The 20,233-nt window shown below is 45.2% G+C and overlaps 1 protein-coding gene across 1 annotated transcript in view; it reads left to right on the top strand.

Annotated features, from left to right (window-relative positions):
• LOC147125177 (heat shock factor protein 1-like) overlaps positions 1 to 9,017 on the top strand; it is a 48,906-nt gene extending 39,889 nt beyond the window's left edge. The window contains exons 10-13 of the mRNA XM_085998656.1: positions 2,042 to 2,147; positions 4,835 to 4,900; positions 7,230 to 7,299; positions 7,602 to 9,017. Coding sequence (XP_085854782.1) covers positions 2,042 to 2,147; positions 4,835 to 4,900; positions 7,230 to 7,299; positions 7,602 to 7,795 — 436 coding nt within the window. The 3' untranslated portion in view covers positions 7,796 to 9,017. The remainder of the gene's footprint in view (positions 1 to 2,041; positions 2,148 to 4,834; positions 4,901 to 7,229; positions 7,300 to 7,601) is intronic.
• The last annotated feature ends 11,216 nt before the right edge of the window (positions 9,018 to 20,233 follow it).

Below are 20,233 nucleotides of genomic sequence, written 5' to 3'. Positions count from 1 at the left end.
GATTCAGAACAGATCTAGCTGCTCAAAACTGGGCAGCCATGAGGCGCTGTGGGCCATCAGCAGCAGCAGAATTGTATTCCACCACGATCTGTAACCTCATGGCCCGGCATATCCCTCACTCTACCATTACCACCAAGCCAGGGGTCCAACTCTCGTTCAATAAGGAGTGTAGAAGAGCATGCCCGGAGCAGCACCAGGCATACCTAAAGCTGCAACACAGGACTACATACAGGAAACTTTCGATTAACCGGCCTCTAAATAACCAGAAATGTCGGTTAACTGGCAAAATTCAGGAGTCGGTTTCAGGTAAGTTTTATAACTTTTATTACTTGCACAGCAACAAATGGAGGAAGGCAAGGGTTTGGCTGCAGCTGTTGCTAAGCTACAGAGACGCTTGCAACTTGTGGACGTTGTTCTGAAGCTGTTGCTAAGCAACAGGGTTTGTTGCTTTGTCCGGAGCTCTGAGCTCCGTATCTTTTACTATAGCGTTTGGTTGTCCGGAATTGTTGCTGAACCGGCACCACGTCGGTCCCGTCCGTGCCGGATACCAGAAAGTTTCCTGTATATGCTAAAAAGCAGACCCATCATGCTATAGACAGGGCTAAGCGATCCCACAATCAACGGATCAGATCAAAGCTCTGCAGTCCTGCCACATCCAGTCATGAATGGCGGTGGACCATTAAACAACTAACAGGAGGAGGAGGTTCCATGACTATCCCCATCCTCAATGATGGTGGAGCCCAGCACGTGAGTGCAAAAGACAAGGCTGAAGTGTTTGCAACCATCTTCAGCCAGAAGTGCCGAGTGGATGATCCATATCGGCCTACTCCCGAGGTCCCCAACATCACAGAAGCCAGTCTTTAGCCAATTTGATTCACTCCACGTGATATCAAGAAACGGCTGAGCGCACTGGATGGAGCAAAGGCTATGGGCCCCGACAACATCCCGGCTGTCGTGCTGAAGATTTGTGCTCCAGAACTAGCCGTGCCTCTAGCCAAGCTGTTGTAGTACAGCTATAACACTGGCATCTATCCAACAATGTGGAAAACTGCCCAGGTATGTCCTGTCCACAAAATGCAGGACAAATCCAACCCGTCCAATTGCCACCCCATCAGTCTACTCTCAATCATCAGCAAAGTGATGGAAGGTGTAATTGACAGTGCTATCAAGTGGCACTTACCAATAACCTGCTCACTGATGCCCAGTTTGGGTTCCGCCAAGACCACTCGGCTCCTGACCTCATTACAGACTTGGTCCAAACATGGACAAAGAAGCTGAATTTCAGAGGTGAGGCGAGAGTGACTGCCCTTGACATCAAGGCAGCATTTGACCGAGTGTGGCATCAAGGAGCCCTAGTAAAACTGAAGTCAATGGGAATCGGGGGGGGGAAAACGGACACCATCCAGGACAAAGCAGCCCGCTTGATTGGCACCCCGCCCACCACCTTAAACATTCACTCACTCTACTACTGACGTACCGTGGCTGCAGTGTGCACCATCTACAAGATGCACTGCAGCAACTCGCCAAGGCTTCTTCAGCAGCACCTCCCAAACCTGCGACCTCTTCCACCTAGAAGGACAAGGGCAGCAGGCGCTCCTAGTTCCCCTCCTAGTCACACACCATCCTGACTTGGAAGTATATCGACGATCCTTCATCATCGCTGGGTCAAAATCCTGGAACTCCCTCCCTAACAGCACTGTGGGAGTACCTTCACCATATGGACTGCAGCGGTTCAAGATGGCGGCTCACCACCACCTTCTCAAGGGCAATTAGGGATGGGCAATAAATGCTGACCTTGCCAGCTACGCCCACATCCCATAAACGAATAAAAAAAAAACACAAAATTGGCAGTGTAGTACTGGTCGATGGCATTGCTCTGATGCTGGGACTGGGAATAATGCACACTTTTCAAGAACTCTTTTGCCCTAATACAGTGAATTACTGTTCTTTTTCTGGGCCCGGGAAGAGGGTGATTAATGGCTGGAACTAGTTATATTGAATTGATAATATTGTTCGGTTTTCTTCTTCCTTCTCTCTGTAGGAGTGAAATAATTGACCATTTGGATATGATTGACAACAGTTTGGCTCAGATCCATTCCTCACTCAGCAACACCCGATTAAACATTAATTTGGATTTACTCAAAGATGTGAGTTGAAACAGAAATATTTTTTCTAAAGACAGTGTAATATCTAGATCTGTATTTATCCTGTTAATCATGTGGGCGATGTAATTTCCTCCATTTGTTACAAAGCTGTTATGAGTATAAAGTTGTTTTCCCATGAGGGTGTTTCATGAGTTCTCCAGTAGATGAGAAGTGTTTGTATGGGAGGGAATAGTGTTATTAAATTCCACTGAGGTAGACAAAGGGGGTGATTTTCATTCAGAAATTGGGAAGGAGGCGGGACTACAACATTCGGGGTTGTAGTCCCGCCTCCATCGAGATGCGGCCAATCCATGCGATTTTAACTTGATTGACCTTGTTAAGCCCACCCAGCAGGCCAATTAGGGGCCACCCGGCAACAGGTGACATCACAGACTGAAATTTCATCTGTCAAGATGTTTTGACAGATGAAATATCAGTGTTTCACAGCTGTTTGAAGCTGTCAAACACTGACAGTCTTACTTCTAACCTGAGTCCTTCTCCACAGACTCAGTTAGAAATCTCACCGGCACAGAAAGCTGCAGGCTGTCACTTTTGACAGATTGCAGCCATTCTGCTTTCTGTGCCAGTTAGATGATGGACTCCCGAAACCTAGAGGAAGGAAGGCTGAAAAGGTAAGTACAGGTAATTTAAACTTCTTTAGACACACCAAACACACTTACCTTTGCACTCATGCACCCATCACTCACCTGAACACCGACATCTCGACCCCTCCAAGTCCTACGGCCCGACGACTCTAACTTGGCATGGTTTGGAGCCGCCGGAATCCCACACTTCAAGCTTTAAAATAGGGATTAGGCTAAAAACTGCCTGTTAACAGGCAGTTAATTGGTAATAATCCCTTCCTGCCTCGGGTCGGCGGGTCCCAGTGCAGGGTGGGTACCCGCCTCCTTTGAAACTTACATGGAGGCGTGTTGGGGGCGGGATGGTGTCGGGATCCCCGAATTCGGGACTTTAACCCCCCCCCCCCCCCCCCCGCACGCCTCCAATCCCAACTCCACGGGTCAATGAAAATCGACCCCAAAGTGTTCTGAATAGGGCTCCTTTGATGGCTTAGTTGGTATAGATGGTGTGCAGCTAAGCCATACAGACCACAAGGTTCCAGGTATGATTACTGTCTGCTCAGTTAGATGTTATCAGTGGCGTCAGCAGTTGGGCACTATAGTTGGCATCTGCAACTCTGGGTTTGAGAGGGAAATATTCAGCCAGGATTCCTGTTGCTGATCACTATCCATTGACACTTGCTGGAAAGTGGATGTGGAAGATGGATGAGGAACAGATCAGACTCTGCTGTGATGATCTCCATGGTAGATTATCCTGCTGGCACTCAACTGGGCTTGTTCCTGAAGATGGCCACTTGATGGTGCCTGTGGAACTGTACCACACCAAGAATCAGCACCTTCAGGGAGGAGAAAATTGGGGAGGGGATAAAGCCATTGTGATCAATCGCTTGTTACAGTAAGATTTCTGGGGTGATTCTCTTTTTCAATAGACATGTTATTGGAATGACAGGCAAGTGGCAGATATGATTTAATGTGGAGAAATATGAGGTGATTTGCAAAGAATTAGTAAGGAACAGGCACAGGCGTGGTGACCCAAATGGCTTTTGTTGGTTCTGTGTCTATTTTGAAAAGGGAATGTAAATTAGAAGCAATGGTACCACCTGTGTGAGTCAAAATGTCATCAGTTTTTGAAAATTTGACAGTTCTGTGATAATTCACCAAATCAAAAGGAAAATTTTGTTTGGGGGCGGGGGGTAGTTACATGTTGAGTATTCTGAAGAATGGACTGTTTCTCTTTTGACTTAAGTTTTTCCATCAGGGCCATATGGGAATTTTAAAATTTCTGCAAATTTCCCAATTTGTTGTGTAAAGCAACTTTCATAACTGAGAATTTGCAGAGTCTGAAGAAAGAAATTGACTAGTTGCATTTTTTTTGTCTCATGAAATAAGAGAAAAGAAAAAAAAGAACAACTTTCATGACCACCGGATGTCTCAAAGCGCTTTACAGCCAATGAAATACTTTTTGAAGTGGAGTCACTGTTGTAATGTGGGAAACACGGCAGCCAAATTGCGCACAGCAAGCTCCCACAAACAGCAATGTGATAATGACCAGATAATCTGTTTTTGTTATGTTGACTGAGGGATAAATATTGGCCAGGACACCGGGAATAACTCCTGCTCTTCTTCGAAATAGTGCCATGGGATCTTTTACACCCACCTGAGAGAGCAGTCAGGGCCTCGGTTTAACGTCTCATCCGAAAGACGGCACCTCCAACAGTGCAGCACTCCCTCAGCACTGCACTGGAGTGTCAGCCTAGCTTTTTGTGCTCAAGTCTCTGGAGTGGGACTTGAACCCACAACTTTCTGACTCAGAGGCGAGGGTGCTACCCACTGAGCCACAGCTGACATAATCTTCATAATCTGACACAAAATTCATAATCTTCAAATGTCTCTGCAAACTATGTTGCCATTTTATGCTCCTATTTAACAGCATCTCAAATAACCTGATCTGAACTAAATAAGTAGAAGCAATCCGTTCTATCCTGCAACATGCACAAGACTGCCACAAATGAGGTCTTTCGCATCTGAGATGAGCACAGGTGGCATTAGTGAGAACGGAGTATGTCTTTAGTAAATCAGTTACACCTCTGATTACTTCTTGTTTTCTAGCTCTTCAACCCATCAACTGGAGGATCAGTAACATCATATCCTGAAGTAGGAGTGGACACCAGCAAGGTACTTAGTCCATGGCAAATGATACAGGGAGACGAGAGAGAACAGATTGTTGCCCGATACCAGGGATTGATAAACATGGGCAGGGATATTGAAAAATGAGTACCAAGATGACCAGATTTGCTTTGTATAGACAGAGTAACTCTGAATAGAGTTCCTTGTGCATTTCTGTTCCTTGGACATATTCTCATCACTTCTTTGGTTGGATTTTAATTCCTGGCTTGAGAAACCCCTTGGGGCGAAATTGGGCTCTGTAGCACCCATTTTTTGGGGCGCTGCGAGTCCTCTTAAACTACCAAAATGGCGTCTGCGATGTGCGTGCTTCCAACGGGAAGTGCGGCGTATGTCATATTTGTAAAGGGGCTCACCTAACGACCACCGGCAGCATGTAGAGCAGGCAGATCATGACACCAATCAGCGAGTAATACTGATTTGATGCCAGCACTGCCATTCTGGAGCTCCACGCTGCAGCTTACGCCCTCTCTTAACCTCGCACAGCTGAACACGTGTTCAACGGCATGAAGGACCCCTCACCAGCGCTATTTAAAGGGATCATCAACTACTTGCAGGTTAGCTGCTGGATTATCTCTTCTGGCTGTTGCTGCAATTCTACGCATTTTGGGTGCTTTTCTATACTTGTTAAAAGTTTCAATAGTCTATAGGAGTGGTCTGTCTGGTACTGAAGTACTTTTTTGGTTAATTAAAGGCTTGTGCACAAACCAGTTGCTTCCAAGACATGGGTGGCCTAGTAGGACTTCCTTTTGGCATTGAGCATGATTGGGAGAATGAACTGAGGCCATGCAGAGCAGGACAAGCTGCTAGAAGAGGGAGGAGGTGGAGAAGGGCTCTCAGCAATGCCCCTTCCTATAATGGCCAGCACTGTCTCCTCCATAGGGGTTAAAACATGCAGGCGTGTCTCTCCCCTTCCCGTTAATTCCTGCTGCCTCCTATTGTGTGTTAATTCCTGCTGCCTCCTATTGTGTGTTAATTCCTGCTGCCTCCTATTGTGTGTTAATTCCTGCTGCCTCCTATTGTGTGCCACCTTCTCCTGCAAGAAAGAGGGAAGTGTGTCAGTGAGTGTCGTGCAATATGTTTGGGTGATGTGGCTGTCATGGTTGACTAGCTGCCAGTATGTGCAAGCTTTGAGATGTGGGTGCGAGGCTTGCAACAGTGCTAAGTGTATGAGAGTGAGGTAAAGCATACGAATGTTAGGTATGCATCCTGATTGATGGAGTTTGTTGGTAGGTGGGTGATGGGGGTGTGGTGAATTAAGCAGGGGGCGAGGCTAGTGGTGCACTTGGTAGGATATGGCATTTGATGATGCATTCACTGACCTTGACAACTCATGTGCGATCATTACATTTCTTCCTGCACTGCATCCAGGTCCTTAGGGCTACACTCCTGGCATTGACCTCTGCCACTATCTCTACTCCTTTTAAGAGGTGCAGGCTAGTTTTAAGTATTGCAGCCTACCTTTAAGTAGTGCTAGGCACTCATGATAATGGGCCCCCTGCTGATGCGTGCAGCCATGATAATGGGCCCCCTGCTGATGCGTGCAGCCATGATAATGGGCCCCCTGCTGATGCGTGCAGCCAATCAACAGCGCGGTGAGTGCTGGCTGCACGCAGCAATCATGGAAAGGAGTAGGCAGCACGAAGTTGGCATCCTGCCTGCAGTGAAATCAACGGGCGCGTGTTAAACGTGCATTGTGATCCCTGCCCCCGTTTTCGGGGGTTAACCCCCCTTGTCCTTATTGAGCAATTTTATTCTCCACCCTCCTTCCTGTTGCAATCTGCCTACTGATGGTATACCAGCGTGGGCCATTTGGGTGATTTGTTCAACTGCTCTCTGACATAGGGTGCTGAGCTTCTTATAAGTATGTTGTTTGAAAGTAGTTAATCCCAGATTGGAAATGCAGATAAATAACTCTGGACTTGGGGGGAATAAAATTCTGAGCCAGGATGGCAAATGGAGTGCTGCAATTGGCCGAGGCATTCCTGGGTTAGGGGATGGAAAAATTGGCCTTAATTGCTGATCTATTATCCACGAACCCTGCTGGGGGGCATGTTGGGTGAAAACAGAATTAAACTTCTATTTTATCAAAAGTCTGTCAGCACTCACTGCCTAGACTCACGTTTGTCAGAAAACCACTTACTGGAGGGCTGACATTCAGCAAGAGTCTGTGCCTTCAGGAGCTGAAGGGAGAACCTTTTCTCACAGAATTGAGCTTGCTGTTAATCAGAATCGTGGAACTGATTATTTGATGCACACCTTGTCCCATCAATACAAAAGATTAGGGGTTGTAACTAAGTTACTGAATCTGTTCTTGCAGAGGACAAGTGGACAGAAATGCAGCAGTGCACAAGAGGAACAAGATTACACAGGATCACAGACTGAACGAGGTAAGCAGCTCTTGTTTATTTTAAAGTAAATCTCAGACTAAATATTTAATAAAGGAATAACATGCAGATAAAAAAAGACTGCTTATTAGCATTGTAGAATTCTAACTAGTAGGAGTAAATGGGAAAAGACCAGCTTGTTTGGACTTTGGAACATTGGGAAATACCTGGGCCCACTGGGATCAGTTGTGTGTTTCTCAGGAGTTAACTGTATAAATATGTTGTATATTTGGTTAATACGAGAGTACCCACTCGTCCGTCTGTTTCAATGAATCTTTCTCTTCCCTTTTGCTCTGTCTTTCCAGGTGAAGTTGAAAGGAGAGATTGCAACAGTCTGCCTTTCTCAAAGGAGGAAGAGGAGGGGGCAGATGAGACAGATATGTTGCCAACCTTGTTGGAACTGGCAGAAGAGGCCAGTGATGTTACCTTCTTCCCCAGCGACATCTCCAGTTTTGACAGTGACACTTCAAACCAAAGATCCAAGCTGATCTGCAGCTAAATGACACCTAACCTTTCACTAAGATGGGTGCAATCCATTGAAATGGTAGAGCAGAATTGCTTCGTTAATGGGCAGCAGCTATCTAGGCACAGTGTGTTCCTTTAGCTTGAGCTTAATGAGCTTAGCATTGTAACGCTTTCCAGCCCTTAAGTGAGCAGAATTATTTACAAGCCAATAGCCTAAAAGTGACCTTGCATTTTCTTTCCTTTTTTGATGTAACGTAACATAATTAGAAAACAGACTGGCATGTAATTAAATGGACAGGACTGCATTGGGCTAACAGACTGGCCTTTTTCTGTAACACTAACTTCTCCTTCCCCAAAGTACTTGAGCCAACCTGTCACTAAATGCAAGCAAGGACATTGATAACCTGCAAGTCTAGTTGACTGCATATATTACTCACAGTCTGGTAATGCAGTATAGTGCAGTGCTGATTCAGTGGAGAATCGTTCAGGGGCTGGGAAGAGGGTATGCACTATGTTAGATAGAAAGTTACTTGCCATTAAATTTGGTGTCCTTTCTATTGAAGCTGCTGGTTTTGAGTGGATGCCAGATTTGCTTTTGTTGCTGTGCACTGTAGTGTGATATCATATTAGTTAGCATCTAGTGAGCGTGACATTGGGGGGAATTTTAACATGAAAAAACTGACGAGCTCAGGGGGCGCGGGGGGTAAGTTAAAGTTTTAAAAACCTAAATCCCGACCCTAACCCACCTCCAACCCGCCCACTTTCAACTTTTACTCAGGCGGGTTGGGGGGGGGAGGGGGGGCAGCCAACGCGCTGCCAGGAGGCGGGCTGGCATTTTTAAATGATGATGAGGTCCTGAAGCCTGTGCTTTAACTTGCTGTGCGGGTTTTACTGCAGCCGGCTGGGGATCCCGGGCCTCGGGATTCCCGGTAGCTGCAGCGAGGCGAGCACGGCCTCGGGGAACAATCCTTGTGGGCCAAGAGGAACAGGAGGGCTTCCTCCTGGCCTCCCAAGCTCACCCACCAGCAGCCCGCCCCATACAAACCCCCGGGGGTTGGTGCTCGAACACCCCCCGGGTGGAAGATCGGACCCCCGGGATCGAACTCAGCCCCCCGGGTCAGAGATCGGACCCCCGGGATCGAAACCCCCCCCCCCCGCCGGGTCGGAGATCGGACCCCTGGGATCGAACTCACCCCCTGGGTCGGAGATCGGACCCCCGGGATTGAACTCAAACCCCCCCCCCCCCCCCCCCCGGGTCAGAGATCGGGATCCCGGGATCGAACCACCCACCCCACCCACCCCCCCCCCCGGACTTCTGGGTTTCCCGCGGTCTACTGGCTCCCCCCCCCCCCCCCCCCCCCCCCCCGCTCTGGGTGGGTTTGAAATGTCAAAATTCAGACCATAAGCTTTATAAAAATTGCATTTACATGATCCATCAGCGTAGAAGCCATTGAATATTTTATCATCCAAGCCTATACTCATCTTTATTATCTGCAATCCTGTTCCTGATCTGATATTTAATCAGCCATTTTTCCAAAAAGAATTTAATTCCTGCTCCTTTTTGTCTTTATTTTCTGTCTTGCATCATAGTAAGGTGCCTGTGAATATTTGTTTCTATTAGAGGGATACAATCTGCCTTAAACAGGATGAATCCTCAAAATAATGAACAAAATAGGGGAAGAAAATTCTAAAGTAAAAATAAAAGTCCTGGGACTACGCGGCAAGTCCATTAACATCAGATAGTGTGTAGCCTGACAAGTAGCGGGCTATTTGAACCTGAAAAAAAACAGATGGATTGGGGTCGTGTGGGAAGTTAAAGTTAAAAATCTGAATCCGGACCACAACACACCTACTTCCGGTTTTAACGGAGGCGTAACAGGGGGCGGGCAGCCAACCAGTTCCCAGCAGGCGGGTTGACCATTTAAATATTATAATGAGGCTGGAACTCACTGATTTAACCTCCATTTTGAATTTAACAGTTGCTGGTTGGGTTTTGCAAACCTCGTGAAAGCCGCCAGCTAAAGTAAGGCGAGGTGTGCTGGATCCAAGAGGTAAGTGCTTAACCCAGCCCCACGATCAGAGACCCCTCCCACGAGGCCCCCGATTTTCCCCGCCCCCTCACCTCTGCTCCTCCCGGCGCTCCGATGATGCTGCAAACTCCCCTCCCCCCTCCTCCAGCCCCCGATCTTTGCTGACACCCCTCTTGCCACTGATCGCTCCCTAGCCCCCCACCCGCACCCCCCACATCTAGCTCCATCGGCCCCGTAGGAAGAGAGCTTTCCCATGCCGTTAAATTCGGCAGGGCCTGCGGGAAACCTGTTCTCCCGCTTCGGAGACCCCCTCCCCCGCACTCAACCTGCCTCCCCATTAAAATTCAGGCCACAATCTCTATACAAAATGTTAGCCTCTCCGATGCTGACAGAGCTGCTGTTATTTCCACATTTTTATTTTAGATTGCTAGCATTCATTTTTTTTTAAATGTTACCTTTAGCGGTGCAGCTCCATGTGTTTCATATAGGTGTATAATTTGTTCCCCTTTTTGTTATCACAAATCTCACTCCTTGCATGTCTCTGATGCCAATGATTCTGCACACAAATCATGTTACAGTCCCAGTCTGGAATTTAATTTCCTGTCTTCTAATTCGCACAAGTGCCTAAGGCCAACTAAACCCAGACAACTTCCAAAAAACTGAGCCGCTATTCCTGTTCTGTATTACTAGGTGCTCAGTCTTCACATCATCACTACATATGGGGGGATTTTACCTACTGAGATGAGTTGGGGGCAGGACTGCTGCCTTCCGGGTTCTAGTCCCGCCCCCAGCGACATCTGACGAACAGGCGCTATTTTGGCCTGATTGGCCTTGTTAAGCCCGCCCTGCCTAGAGAAGTCCATATTGATACAGAAACATCCTGTGGAATCGCCAAAGCCAGTTTAGCTTTTGACAAACTCAGTGAGCACCTCTAGGACAAGAGAGGCATCAGCCTGCAGACCAAGCTCAAAGTGGGCAGGGCTGCTGTTCTGACGACTCTGCTTTATGCCTGTGAAACTTGGACAACATATTCACGCCACATTAAGAAACTGAATCACTTTCATCAAAGTTTCCTGAGAGGACTAATGAAGATCAGATGGCAAGACAAGACCCCTGACACCGAAGTTCTTAAAGCTGACATGCCAAGCATGGAAGCTCTGATCATGAAGACATGGCTGCAATGCTCAGGACTTGTGGTGTGAATGTCTGATGAGTGAATCCCGAAGAAGATCTTTTATGGCACATTGACAACTAGGAAGTGATTTTGTGGTGGTCAGCAAGAGATATAAAGACTGCTTAAAAGCAACTCTGAAACAGTGCCAAATTGACATCCACAAGTGGGAACAACTTGCTCAAGAGAAGAAAACGTGGCGAAAAATCATCCAGGAAGGCACCTCCTACTATGAGGCCTGTCACATTGCTGATGCTGAATGTAAATGCCAGATGAGGAAGTCTCGCTTGAAACATCAAGATTCCCAACCTGGTGTATCCGGGATCCACTGTTCAATCTGCAAATGCTCATTCCGAACAAAGATACATCTCGTCAGTCACCAAAAAACTCACCGTTTTACCATCCTCCGCATATAGCGGGCAAATTGCATTAATACAAATGCACCCGCTATAAATGGTGGGGACTGTATTGGTAAGGGATGTGCAACGTTTGAAGTTATGGACTGAACGCTTATCAAAACCACTAAGTGGGCTGCATAGCTGTGCAGAAATTTAAGGCTTGATGCACAGAAAATAAACATGCCCTATGCAAACAAATTGAGACCCCATAGAAGAAAGGTGCAACTGCACATACACAAAACAAGTAAGTCCCCTACACACACATTCCAACTCCCCATGCACAAAAAAATTAAACCTTCCCTGGTTTAGCCTAACAATTAAGTGTAATCCTTCCCCTCCCCTGAAGCTGAAACTTGAAAGTGTGAACTTCAGCTCTTTAAATGTCTGAAGCACTGATTGACACAATAAGGTTGTCCTAGTCTATCATGGGGCAAATGTTTTTATTGCTCGAGACCCAGGAAGTTTAAAGGGCTGCAGCTGAGAAGTCCTTCAACCCCTTCCCCCATATTAAAGGCACATAGTGGATTTTTAAACTACAGCTAATAGTTGAAATTGACTGTACTGTGCGTTAAACACTCTTACTGTAGGCCAAGTTTACCAACGCTGCAGGAAGAAGTTAGAAAAAGAGGATTTTGTACATTTTTTAAAAAGCCCCTTTATCTTGTTAATATGTTAGACAGTTTTGCTTAATTTCATGACTATTGGTTAGGGGGAGCAAGAGGAGGAAAGGACAATCACTAACTTAGTGACACACACCTGTCCACAGAACCCACCTAACACCAGTCCAAATTACATTGACTTGAATCTGCCATCCTGAAGTTATCTTCACAAAGGAACGTTTTTTGTGTATAAGCTCTGTTTTGTGGTGATGTCCAGTTATGTATTTTAGCCTTAAAATGAAATCTTGACTGAATGTGTTAGAAGTATTCTGCTGTCTACTTTCTGCACTGTACTGCCATAATTTTCTGTTTTGAATGCTTGCCCAGTTAATTCCATCAAGTTGGTTTGAGCTAATGCCGATCATTAGAGAGGGCATTCCGTTGCAGCTATGTGAGCATCAAGAGCTGCGTGTTACATGGCTTCAAAGGTGATGCCTTTTACACATGCTTGTCTATTGATGTCCAGTTACACAGAAGAGTGCACTTGATGAGGGTATGTTGTTACTTTTTCTGTGTTCATAGCATGTTTTGATTTCAAAGCCAACTTCCAGAGAGGGTTTTTTTCAATGTACACTCCTGACACTGAGCGTTTCCCCCCCCCCCACTCCTCCCTCAAGAGTGCATATTGGGAAATCTTGGGTGTGTTCCCCACGACAGTGTTAAATATAATACATTAGGAAAAATAAAAATAGTAGCTTTCAGGCAAGTCTTTGGAGACTCTTAAAATGTTGCCCTTCACCATGATGACCTGGACTCTGCTTGAGATGGAGCAAAATATATCTTGTGTGCTAACTGCTAGCTCAGAGAATGCAGTGAGTATTGTTGCAATTGCCTCTTTCTTTTAATGCACAAAAGAAAAAGTAAATTGTCCATTTAAAAAAAAAAAAAAAAAGCTGCCATTGGTATGAAAATCTAACAGCAGCAGGTTGGCATGAACCCCTTGTGCTTCGTCAAACCTTGGGTAATGGTGATGGCACCAAATACATATTTTCTTGCAAATGAAATGTCCTTTCGCTAGATAGCCCTGTAATCTTGAAATTGTGATAATTGAAGGGTGGGAACTGGGCAGCAAAAGACTACCCTGTGATGGGGTTTGCACGTAACGGTATCCAGCTAATTGCATGATGCTGCAACATCTCCAATATCTCTCTTCCTCCCCCATTTCTAGTTTTTTTAAATTATGTTTTTAGGGGGAAAACGCCTCCCTTTTAACAAAAGTGCAGATGGTAGAAATTGGAATGAATGATCATGTATCATAGAATCAATGGTGATTTAAAAAAAAAACTTCTGATGAGGAACTGAGTGGCACAAAATGGTCCCAAATCTGGCACTGTTTGACAAATCACTGAGGCCACAGGATGGCTAGTTTGGGAATTTTTGTTTTAAAGTCACTGGTGCAATAAGGGATGCTTTTTGAGGTTGGAGCAGAGTAGAGAGGCTTTACTCTGCATCTGGCTGTGCTATCCTGACTTGGGAGTGCTTAATGCAGTTCCATTCCCCAGCACCAACAACCCTCATCCTGATGAGCTCGAAATTTTAGAAAGTAAGCGAAGGGGTCGGGGAAGAATCTTTGTTTGATGACACTGCCTGCTGAAGAGTTTTTGTTTATTTGTGTGTGCACACTACTGGCTTGCACTTTTTATTGGAAGCTGTGCATGAGTCACACTTCTGAGAGTTTGATGGATTACTTGTAGTGGTGTTCCCAGTGGGAAAGCAGTGTTCAAGAAGCACAAGATGGAGATATGGTTAATAATTATAGCCCGAATCACCCCTTGTGTGTTAGTTTAGTAACCAAGCACTTAACTGGTGAATCTTCAGTCAGTATCACAAAGGTTTCCTTTTTGCTCGAACAGTATTATTCAATATTTTTAAAGGTCTTTTGTGGTCTTTTCACTAGTGCATAGGAACTATTTTATCTTTTGCTTATCTTTCTATGTGTAAATAGGATTTTTTCTGGGACTTTTTTAAAGGAGTATGTGGTTTTGTACAGACAAGTCTGAAGAAATGTTTAATGTATCAATTTTGCACACTTAATGCTGTTCACGTGCACTACACTAACAAACTAATGTGTGTACTGCACAGATTTAAATCCATGTTATCAAATGTTTGATATCCAGTATATTTCTTACAGTGGCTGTATATTAATAAATGTATTGTAAAATGCTAGCGGAATACGTGGCTTTCTGTGTGTGAAATCCTGTTTTTAAATCAATCAGAAATGTTGGTGTCGGGATGTAGAACATTTTTCTACTTGTGTTAGTGTAGGCTTTGAGCACTCTCCAGTTAGGTACAGATGCAGAGTAAAGCTCCCTGTCTTCCCAGGTCAAGTATAACGCCTTGTGACAAATGGAGAAATGTGACAAATGGAGAAATTTATCATTATTGCATGCAAGTTTTAAAATAGCCAGAATGAAAATGGAAACTGTTCTTTCCTCACCGAGATTCAAACGGAGAGCTGCTGGCCTGCCTGGAGGAAAGCGCTGAAACCCAGCGTAAGCTTGAGGGACAGCACCTCATCTTCCGATTAGGCACTTTACAGCCTTCCGGACTCAATATCGAGTTCAACAATTTCAGATCATAACCTCGGCCCCATTACATTTTTATATATTTTTTATCCACACCTTTGGTTTGTGCCCTTCCCCCTTTTTTTCTCTCCCACATGGCAGCTGTCTCTCATTCTGCCAGCGCATTTCACACTGCATCCATTTAATAAACATCTAGAGCCGTCTTTTGTCTCTTTACTAGTCCTATCACCATCTCGTCTCGTCTTGAATACCTCTTAATTTCACTTCTATTTTCTTCTCTCATCCCCATTTCCCAGCCCCCAAACTGGCCTTTTAATCTGTTTCATTTCCTGTGTTTCTTCAGTCCTGACGAAGGGTTTCGACCTGAAACGTCGACTCTAATTTCTCTCCACGGATGTTGCCTGGCCTGCTGAGTTTTTCCAGCATTTTCTGTTGTTATTGTGGATTTCCAACATCCGCAGTATTTTGCTATCGTCTCTTTTCAGAAACTTGCTGCCAATGCCGCTTTGATGGTTGAAACTTCTAATTTGAAATGTTAATATATGTGGATTTACTTGGGTGATTCTGTTCTGTTCTTGAACAGTGAGTGCTGAGGATAATTCATTCCAAGGGGCAAAAACCCTGTTTAGAGGAAAAGTGTGAAAAAAGCGGCCAATTGACTCAAGTTGTAAAATCTGTCAATCTCCATTTATGTGAAAAGAAATGATCATAAGAAAATAAACCAGTCTCAGCATAAATCTCATATCAACATGACATAAGAAAAAAAAACTTGCAACTGTTGGAACTTGAAATAATAGAAAATTCTGGAAATACACAGCAAACCTGTCTGCATCTGTAAAGAAAATACAGTTTAAAGGAGTTGTGGCAAAGCATGTACCTTTTTCTCTTTTTTATATATATTTCCAGCATTTTCTGTTTTGCATGAAGCTCTTTCATTCCATTAATCTGCACTGAGTTTAAAGATGGAAAGATGATGTACTGTCACTTTTTGTGAGTTTTCTTTGTGGGGTGGGCAGGGTGTTTGAATTAAATAAGCAATACTGTTCTTATTAACTTTTTTTATTAAGCTCCTTGTTGATCCTATTGTGCTTCCAGCTTTTGGTGGAATATACTGCTTCACAATCAGGATTGACAACTAACTCACTGCCCTGAAACACAAAAGGAATCTCCTGTTAAATTTCTCAGAAACAAACAAAATTTTTTCCAGCAACATATTTTGTAAATTTTCCAGCATTTTCTGTTGTTATTTTGTAAATAGTTTAGCTCTTGTTATCCTCTACTGTACCCTTTACCATCCCTGGACCTCAGTTACATTTCAGGGCCAGTGGCCACTGAAGTGGAGTCCAGCCAGGTGCAGCATCAATGTGGGGCACTTGTGGCTTTGGTATTTATTTAGTGAGTAGACCCAGATAAATTATATGATTGGATGCTTTGTCGATCCCCCGCATAAATATCAAAACCAACACGTTTTTAACTTGCACTGCAAGTCCTGGCGAATCGAATAACTAGGGCTGTAGAGAGGGCTTTAAACTAAATAGTGGGGGGGAGGATCCATATGAGTGGGAATTTAAAAGGAACTGAGAAAGCAATAGAGCAGAATCGAGATGGGGAAAATAATAACCAGAGTGTGACAGGAAGGGACAGAGGCCTAGAAATTCAGTGGGCTGCGCCACCAGTTAGCGCCCAAAGAGGGCACTCAGTGGCTTTAGCGCCACTGGCCACACCTCCCGCGATATTTAGCGGGGCGCTAATGGCGGCGTTAGCCTGTAGCGCTGCGCTGCGCAGCGCCCCGCTCCCGCCCCGATCACCATATTTGGTCGCGCCCGCCTCTTTAACGCCGGTCGCAAATCGCGACCGGTTCACAGGGCCTACCTGTGGTGGTAGTGGCGCAAATTAAGGTGGAGGTGCGGGGCGGCCGCCTGCCAGCACCTCCGTCCCCGGCCTCCTAAACCCCCCCCCCCCCCCCGCGGCATTGCCGGCTGTTTCCCGAGAGCCCGGCACTTCTCCTTGGTGCCGGGCTCATTTGCCGGCACTCGCGAGCGGTGCTTGCGCTGTTGCAGGCACCTCCCCCTTAACAGTGGGAGGAAGGCCTGCAGTACCGCAGCGTGCCATGCCGCAGCGTGTGGCGCTGCGGCACGTTGCGCTGCGATAATCAGTTTCAGCGCCCCAAGCGGGACGCGGGGAGCCTCGAGTAGCGGCCTGCTTCCGTTTGGGGCGCTGAAACTGAATATCGGGATGGCGCTAGTGGCTCCGCTCGCAGCGGTAATTACGGCGCCCAGGCGAGCTTGGTGCCCCAAACGGGGCCCAGCTGAATTTCTAGGCCAGAATGTTTAAAAATAAGAGTGCAACAGAAAATGGGGCCAAAACAAGGAGAAATGGTAAAAAGATAAAGTTAAAAGCTCTATATCTGAATGCACGCAGCATTCGTAACAAGATAGATGAGTTGACGGCACAAATAGCTACAAATGGGTGTGATTTGATCGCCATTCCAGAGACGTGGTTGCAAGGTGATCAGGGCTGGGAACTGAATATTCCAGGGTATTTGACAATTTGGAAGGATAGACAGAAAGGATAGGGAGATGGGGTGGCTTTGTTGATAAAGGATGGGATCAGTGCAGTGGTGAGAAGTGGCTCAGAAGATCAAGATGTAGAATCGGTTTGGGTGGAGATAAAAAAATAATAAAGGGAAAAAGTCTCTGGTGGGTGTAGTCTACAGGCCCCCGAACAGTAGCAATACTGTTGGACAGAGTATAAATCAACAAATAATGGAGGCCTGTAAAAAAGGTACGGTAATAATCATGGGTGATTTTAATTTCCATATTGATTGGACAAATCAAATTGGCCATGGTAGCCTTGAGGAGGAGTTCATAGAGTGCATCCGGGATGGTTTCCTAGAACAGTATGTAATGGAACCAACCAGGGAGCAGGCTATCTTGGATCTGGTACTGTAATGAGACAGAATTAATAAATGATCTCATAGTAAAGGATTCTCTAGGAAAGAGGGATCATAGCATGGTTGAATTTCAAATTCAGTTGGAGGGTGAGAAAGTTGTATCTCAAACCAGTGTCCTGATCTTAAACAAAGGCAATTCTAATGGCATGAGGGCAGAACTGGCTAAAGTGGACTGGAAAAATAAATTAAAGTGTAAGACAGTTGAAATGCAGTGGCGGACATTTAAGGAGATATTTCATAACTCAAAAATATATTCCAGTGAGAAAGAAAGATTTTAAGAGAAGGGAGCACCATCTGTGGCTAACTAAGGAAGTAAAGGATGGTATCAAATTGAAAATGAAGGAATACAATGTTGCCAAGATTGGTGGGAGACCAGAGGATTGGGAAATTTTTAAAAACCAGCAAAGGATGACAAAAAATAATAGCGAAGATGAATTATGAGAGTAAACTGGCAAGAAACATTAAAACAAATAGTAAGAGCTTCTACAGATCTATAAAAAGGAAGAGGGTAGCTAAAGTAAATGTTGGTCCCTTAGAGGATGAGACTGGGGAATTAATAATGGGGAACAGGGAAATGGCAGAGACTCTGAACAAATATTTTGTATCTGTCTTCACGGTAGAAGACACTAACAACATCCCAATAATGGATAATCAAGGAGCCACAGGGAGGGGGGAACTAAAGACAATCACTATCACTAAGGAAATAGTACTTGGTAAAATAACGGGACTAAAAGATGACAAGTCCCCTGGATCAGATGACCTGCATCCCAGGGTCTTAAAAGAAGTGGCTGCAGAGATAGTGGATGCATTGGTTGCAATATACCAAAATTGCCTGGACTCTGGAGAGATCCCAGTGGATTGGAAAACCGCAAATGTAACCTCCCTATTTAAGAAAGGAGGGAGACAGAAAGCAGGAAACTAGACCAGTTAGCCTAACATCTGTTGTTGGGAAAACGCTGGAGTCCTTTATTAAGGAAGCAGTAGCAGGGCATTTGGAAAATCATAATGCAGTCAAGCAGAGACGGCATGGTTTTATGAAAGGGAAATCATGTTTAACAAATTTGCTGGAGTTCTTTGAGGATGTAACGAGCAGGGTGGACAAAGGTGAACCAGTGGATGTGGTGTATTGGATTTCCAGAAGGCATTCGATAAGGTGCCACATAAAAGGTTACTGCATAAGATAAGAGCTCACAGAATTGGGGGTAATATATTAGCATGGATAGAGAATTGGCTAACTAACAGAAAGCAGAGAGTCGGGATAAATGGGTCATTTTCCGGTTGGCAAACGGTAACTAGTGGGGTGCCACAGGGATCGGTGCTGGGGCTTCAACTATTTACAATCTACATTAATGACTTGGATGAAGGGACTGAGTGTAATGGAGCCAAGTTTGCGAATGATACAAAGATGGGTGGGAAAGCAAGTTGTGCAGAGGACTCAACTAATCTGCAAAGGGATATAGACAGGCTAAGTGAGTAGGCAAACATTTGGCAGATGGAGTATAATGTGGGAAAGTGTGAGATTATACACTTTGGCAGGCAAAATAAAAAAGCAAATTATTATTTAAATGGAGATTACAAAATGCTACACTTCAGAGGGACCCGAGGGTCATTGTGCATGAAACACAAAAAGTTGGCATGCAGGTACAGCAAGTAATCAAAAAGGCAAATGGAATGATGGCCTTTATTTCAAGGGGTTTGGAGTATAAAAGCAGGGAAGTCCTGCTACAACTGTACAGGGTATTGGTGCGACCACACCTTGAGTACTGCGTACAGTTTTGGTCTCCTTATTTAAGGAAGGATATACTTGCATTGGAGGCAGTTCAGAGACGATTTACTAGGTTAATTCCAGAGATGAGGGGGTTGACTTATGAGGAAAGGTTGAGCAGGTTGGGCCTATACTCATTGGAATTTAGAAGAATGAGAAGTGATTTGTTGAAACACATAAGATACTGAGGGGGGCTCGAAAGGTAGATGCAGAGAGGATCTTTCCCCTCGTGGGAACTCGAGGGGCACAGATTTAGAATAAAGGGTCGCCCTTTTAGAACTGAGATGAGGAGAAATTTCTTCTCTGAGGGTCGTAAATCTGTGGAATTCTCTGCCCCAGAGAGCCGTGGAGGCTGGATCATTAAATACACTTAAGGTGGAGATAGACAGATTTTTGCAAGATAAGGGAGTGAAGGGTTATGGGGAGCGGGCAGGGAAGTGGCTTTGAGCCCAAGATCAGCCATGATTGGATAGCAAAATACTGCAGATGCTGGAAATCCGAAATAACAACAGGAAATGCTGGAAAAACTCAGCAGGCCAGGCATCGCCATGATCTTATTGAATGGCAGAGCAGGCTCAAGGGGCCAAGTGGCCTATTCCTGCTCATATTTCTTATGTTCTTAAAAGACAGAAAATCATGCTTAAACTTTTTAAAATTTTTCTCCCATCTCTAAAAGTTGACTTTCCACAGGTGCTGGCAGCCCTCAGTAAGGAGAATTCTTCATTCATGAACCTAAAAATTTACAGGGCTATGGGGAAAGAGCAGGGGCGTGGGACTAATTGGGTAGCTCTACCAAAGAGCCGGCACAGGCACAATGGGCCGAATGGCCCCCTTCTGTGCTGTATTATTCTATGATTCTTCTATAAACAGTGAATGTCAACAGGCTGATCACCCATAGAAGGCCTTACAGCCTCTACACAAGCACTTTCCATCATGGATTACTGGAGAGTAATCAAGAACAGGAACCGAGG

This window comes from Somniosus microcephalus, chromosome 1 (assembly GCF_052327205.1).
Source record: "Somniosus microcephalus isolate GS21.2 chromosome 1, FLI_Smic_1.0, whole genome shotgun sequence".
NCBI classification, from domain to species: Eukaryota; Metazoa; Chordata; class Chondrichthyes; order Squaliformes; family Somniosidae; genus Somniosus; species Somniosus microcephalus.
Note: the sequence above shows the minus strand (reverse complement) of the source record. Positions and strands in the feature narration are given on the sequence as shown.